This window comes from Lygodium microphyllum, chromosome 27, assembly GCF_053477565.2.
Source record: "Lygodium microphyllum isolate KBCC chromosome 27, Lygodium_microphyllum_v1.1.10, whole genome shotgun sequence".
NCBI lineage: Eukaryota > Viridiplantae > Streptophyta > Polypodiopsida > Schizaeales > Lygodiaceae > Lygodium > Lygodium microphyllum.
This window is the reverse complement of record NC_141161.1, coordinates 8,735,093-8,739,766: the sequence shown is the minus strand read 5'-3', so window position 1 is coordinate 8,739,766 and position 4,674 is coordinate 8,735,093. Positions and strand designations below refer to the sequence as shown.

Sequence of the window (4,674 nt, the reverse complement as noted above, 5' to 3'; positions counted from 1 at the left end):
ACTAGAAATCTATATTCCAGAGCTAAGCCCATAGCAATTAATCTTCCAAAATTATGGCGGGTGCTTTATAGACAACTTGGGTTGCCCTATTGAAGAGAGAAAGCACCAATTATTGTATAGTAGAGTACCACTTGTACTACAACTATTTTTTAATGCTTTAAGTAAAACAGATTAATTGATAGAAAAGGTTATATCACCACATAGGCACTTGTTCTACAAGTATTGTCATATTATATATAAGAATCTTTTATGCAATTCAAAAAATATAATTTTGGGAGGTAGTGGTCTACTCAAGAGTCAATGATGTAATGATTTTTAGCAGATCAATGAGTGTCACCTAAGCAAGATTCTTAGCATACTTCTCATTTTTTTGGCACATTCCTAGCCCCAAAATGTTTGCTCTTTGACACCCATTTCAGAATTGGCCCCCTTATCCTAAGTATGTCAAAGTAAACTGGCTATCAAGTCTCCTCGACTTCTATTTCTCTTCTTATGAATTTTCACATGACCATCTATATTGAAAAAAGCAAGTTGACAGGTGAGAATAATAAGCGTAGTGTTTGCCAGTCTGACATTTTACATGCGAGAAATCCTCTTAGGGGTTTGTGGCATCGAGCAAAGCTCATAAACGGGCTGCCTCTTAGAAGTTGTATGGGCCATGGCCTTCCTTGTCCTAGAAAGACTTCCTAGACTTTGTACGGGCCAAGGCCCCAGGCCATGGCCTTCCTTGTCCTAGAAAGACTTATTGGGAAGTCTAGTTGTAGAAGCTTCTCAACGCATTCTTGTGTCGCGTATCTCTGAGTAAGGCCTTTCCGCCTTTATATCACTTATAGAGGCTCAGCAAAGGTTTCGTGACTCTACTCGCTGTCTTGCGATCATGGATACGAAGAAGAAGAAGAAGAAGACGTCGGCGAAGAAACATGCAGGAGCCGATCCCCCCTTTGTCATCCCTTTGCAAACCTACCAGGACGCCTTGACAAGAGCACGCGCCTCACCAGAAGATCCACAGGCCTGCTCCGTTAGTCAGTACTCTCTGGTGAGTTTCCTTCCTTCCTTTTTTTAATCATGATCATCTCATTTTTTGACACCTGAGTGCTCTTGCTGAAGCTGATGAAGTAGTGTACTGCATTCTTCGTTTTGCCTGCGCGCTCTTTCCTTCTCTTCTCTTCTTTTATCTGGATCATAATTACAAGCTTTTGCATTTCTAATCCAAGCACAAATGTACAGCTTCGGCTGCTCAAAGCCAACGGATTTTCGGGTCATAAACTCTCGAAGGTAAATACATTCTTGCGCCGTTCATATCCATCACGGCTGTGAGAATTTTCTTGTCATTTACACTTTCCGTCTTCTTGATTTCTTCAAACGGCATGATTAATGCATCTACTTAGCGCGTTTCACTACCGCACATGCTTTCTTTCATAACCGTAATCAATTATTAATTCGACCTTTATACTGATCTGTGATTCAGGAGTTCATATTTTCTCACCTGGACGTTTTGGCTCTTTATGAGCCATATTTCTCCTCCCTTGTTGAGGAATCTGTTTCCTCCGTGGAATTGGAGGCAGAACAGGCGTTGGAAGATTTGGCTGCACTAGGATGGATGGATTATCGTGCTGATACTAATTCACTTGGACCTGGCCCAAATTTGCAAACTTTAACACAAATCAACGAGAGTAATGGTCCCGCTCTGCAGGATCAGGTCATGATCACCAATGATACATGTCATCAAGATTTGCAGTCCTTGCAGGAAAATAGTATAGTTGATCATGTTGACTCATATTCTACGCAAGAATACCAACATTGTTGCTTGCAAGATAATGCGGCCCTGGTCTGCCATCCTTGCAAATGCCACAATGATACAGCAACATGCACAATCAGATGTGGTCAGAGTGATCAGATCTTACAAGCAGGTATGGTTGAGAGAGAAGGTCATGAAAGGCACGGCGATGTCTTCAACGGTAAGACGGTAGAAGAGGACTCAGTACGAGACTGCAATATGCCAGCACCACATGTTGCTGTTCAGATCACGGAAGACCAAGAAAGGCACGGCAAGGTCTTAAACGTTAAGACGGTAGAAACGGATGCACTACAAGACGGCAATACGCCACCAAAAGTTGCTGTTCATGGCCCCTTGGAAGCCTCTGCGTCGTCAGGCTTCCCAGGTATGATTGCTCAAGTATCAGCTGTAGCAGATATCAGCTACAATAAACAATCCTTTTCTTCCAATCATGATCACTCTCTGAGTTCCTCCTCCCACCTACATGATGAGCTGCAACTGCAGAAAGTCCCAATCAAGAGACCAAGAGTTGAGCAATATATAAGCTGATGATACGAAAATGGCATTTACGGCTGCGCATGATTTTGATATGGGGAAAATACCTTGCACTTTTTATAAATGGCGATGGGAACTTAAGCTTATAAAAATTCGTTCATTCTGATTTGCTTAACACGGTCTTTTGAACGGTTCTACCGTATACATAGTCTCGCCTGTCTCACAAATTGTCTCGCGTTTCGGTGCAAATCGACTTCTAATTAGCAACTGGATTTAAGAATTCCAAATAATTTACTCAAAAACCGTATAATTGTCATTGTTTATCAACGTATTTAGTCACAATCCAAGATAGTATGGACTTGAGGTACGTCTTTGCTTCTAATGCCATAACAATGTCATGTGCTGTAATTAGTCCATCCAAGGGATATCGACTCTTGATTTCACAAATGATTACAATGTACTAGTGGGCCCTTGAAAGCATTGTATGTATGGACTATGGACTGTTGATTTCACAAATGATTACAAGGTACTAGTGGGCCCTTGACCCGCATTGTAAAAGACTTGTGAAGTATAACTCTATAAATTTTAGAAATGGAAGAAAATGTGTGCAAGGCAAGCTAATGAGAATTGGTCTGAGGGGTGTCTTCATGCTCTCCAATGGTTGAAATGCACCCATGTATTCAGAGAATATCTAAAAATTCAAAGCCAAAGTAGAGAGATTCAACATCCAAAGACAAGTGAGACGGACTTGCCTGTGCCCACGAGCTCCTTCTTGAGAGATAGATCCATGGGTATCAAAGGCCTTGGGCTACCCCTCCTTGAGTTTGAGGGCTCCTTCATGCGGAATTCTCTAATAGCACATCATTTTATTTAGACGGGATGAGAGTAACTTTACGGCTTTGCATTAGTCTTGGAGATCTTTTGTCAAGTGTGCTATGGAAGAATGGTGATTAAATGTACTAAATACTATCAAAAGTTATTTTTACTTAATTAAACTAGTAGGCCATGTGGTAGGTCTTACACATGGGAGGACTCGAGTAAGTTACTCATGAATATATGTATATATTACATAGGTTTAAAATAATGTATTTTTAAAATATCATTTTTATACATTTTTTACATACAAAAGGGTGTAATATGAAGTGATTATTTATAAATTGAATTGAAAAATGTTATATTTTATTTAGAATTTTTTTTATATAAGGATATTTATAAATAGGCTTTGAATGCACATGATGTAGAGGATATACATATAGTAACTTCCATGAGTGGGAGGAGTTGTTGCATACATTGCAATGCATGGGACCTAGTTTAGATGATATTGAATTGGTATTAAGAAGAGAAAGCAAGAGAGAATGACTCCACAGAAGTGCAAAACATAGGAGAGGACACAAGGATGGGCCTAGACTATCCTTGGGATCCTATAGAAGCAAAATGGGCTTGCTTAAATGGAAAAGAGGAAGAGAAAGTTGAGAGTAGCAAGGAGGAATCAATCTTGCATGTAGCAGAGAACTTGCCATTAAGGAAAGCATCATATAATATAGAAGAAGTCAACAACATTAGAATTGGGCCAAAATCTCAAATGGTATTTGAAAAATGAATGGCATCCCATTGGAAGAACATGGAATAGGGTGAAGACTCATTGAAAAAAAGATTTCTCTTGACACTAAGAAAGTATGTGGCAATATGTTTTGCTTCAACAAGAAGGCCATTCTAGTGTTTTCCACTAGTAGACCTACCAAAGCAATGGATGTTGCTTCTTGGGTCAACATAGTGTTTAAATATGAAGGCTTGATAGCTCAATTTTGTTATAGAGATAATGGGTTTTTTCAAGTTGTACTTAGTGGACAATAATCAAAGACCAATTGTCATTGGTAGTACATTGGTCAAATGCTAATGGTCAAATTTTTTTGGAAAATAATTGTTCGTGATAGTACCTTAGTTAAAAATGCCAATGTTCAAATTTTTTTGGAACAAAGTTATTATTTCCAAAAGCAATAGAGGTAGAACTAATGCATTTATGCAACCTAATTAGGTTCATGCAAGATCATTTGGATATTGAGTATCTAGGGATGGACATGAATATATAAATGGCCTCTTGGATGAGAGTATATGGGCAATACAAAGCTAGAGAGTACAAATGGTTTGCAGCAGCCTAAATCCAAGCTAGCATAAGGTAAGGTGGGCAACAAGTTGATTTATAATTGGTTCAATGACCAAGTTAATCCTATATAACATAAATAAAATGAGCTTGGAAAAATAAAATTTACTACTTTCAACAACAAATGACTCAATGGATGTGTCAAAAGTAGCTTATTCTTGAAAAGGGTGCTCAGATATTAACTTGACAATGTGTTTATTTGAAAGGATAAGTTATACTCATTGAATGGGGCACAATTGAT

General features: G+C 38.8%; 1 protein-coding gene across 1 annotated transcript; it reads left to right on the top strand.

Moving 5' to 3' along the window:
- Positions 1–821: 821 nt before the first annotated feature.
- Positions 822–2,374, top strand: LOC148012040 (uncharacterized). Its single transcript, XM_087669665.1, has 3 exons — positions 822–1,036; positions 1,228–1,275; positions 1,469–2,374. Exons 1-3 carry the CDS (start codon positions 878–880, stop codon positions 2,324–2,326), a joined length of 1,065 nt encoding a protein of 354 aa, XP_087525791.1. The 5' UTR covers positions 822–877; the 3' UTR covers positions 2,327–2,374.
- Positions 2,375–4,674: the final 2,300 nt, after the last annotated feature.

Coding starts and splice junctions, on each gene's coding strand:
- LOC148012040 (XM_087669665.1), top strand. CDS start 878: ATGGATACGAAGAAGAAGAAGAAGAAGACGTCGGCGAAGAAACATGCA. Junction 1,037..1,227: donor CCGTTAGTCAGTACTCTCTG/GTGAGTTTCCTT, acceptor ACAAATGTACAG/CTTCGGCTGCTCAAAGCCAA. Junction 1,276..1,468: donor CGGGTCATAAACTCTCGAAG/GTAAATACATTC, acceptor TCTGTGATTCAG/GAGTTCATATTTTCTCACCT.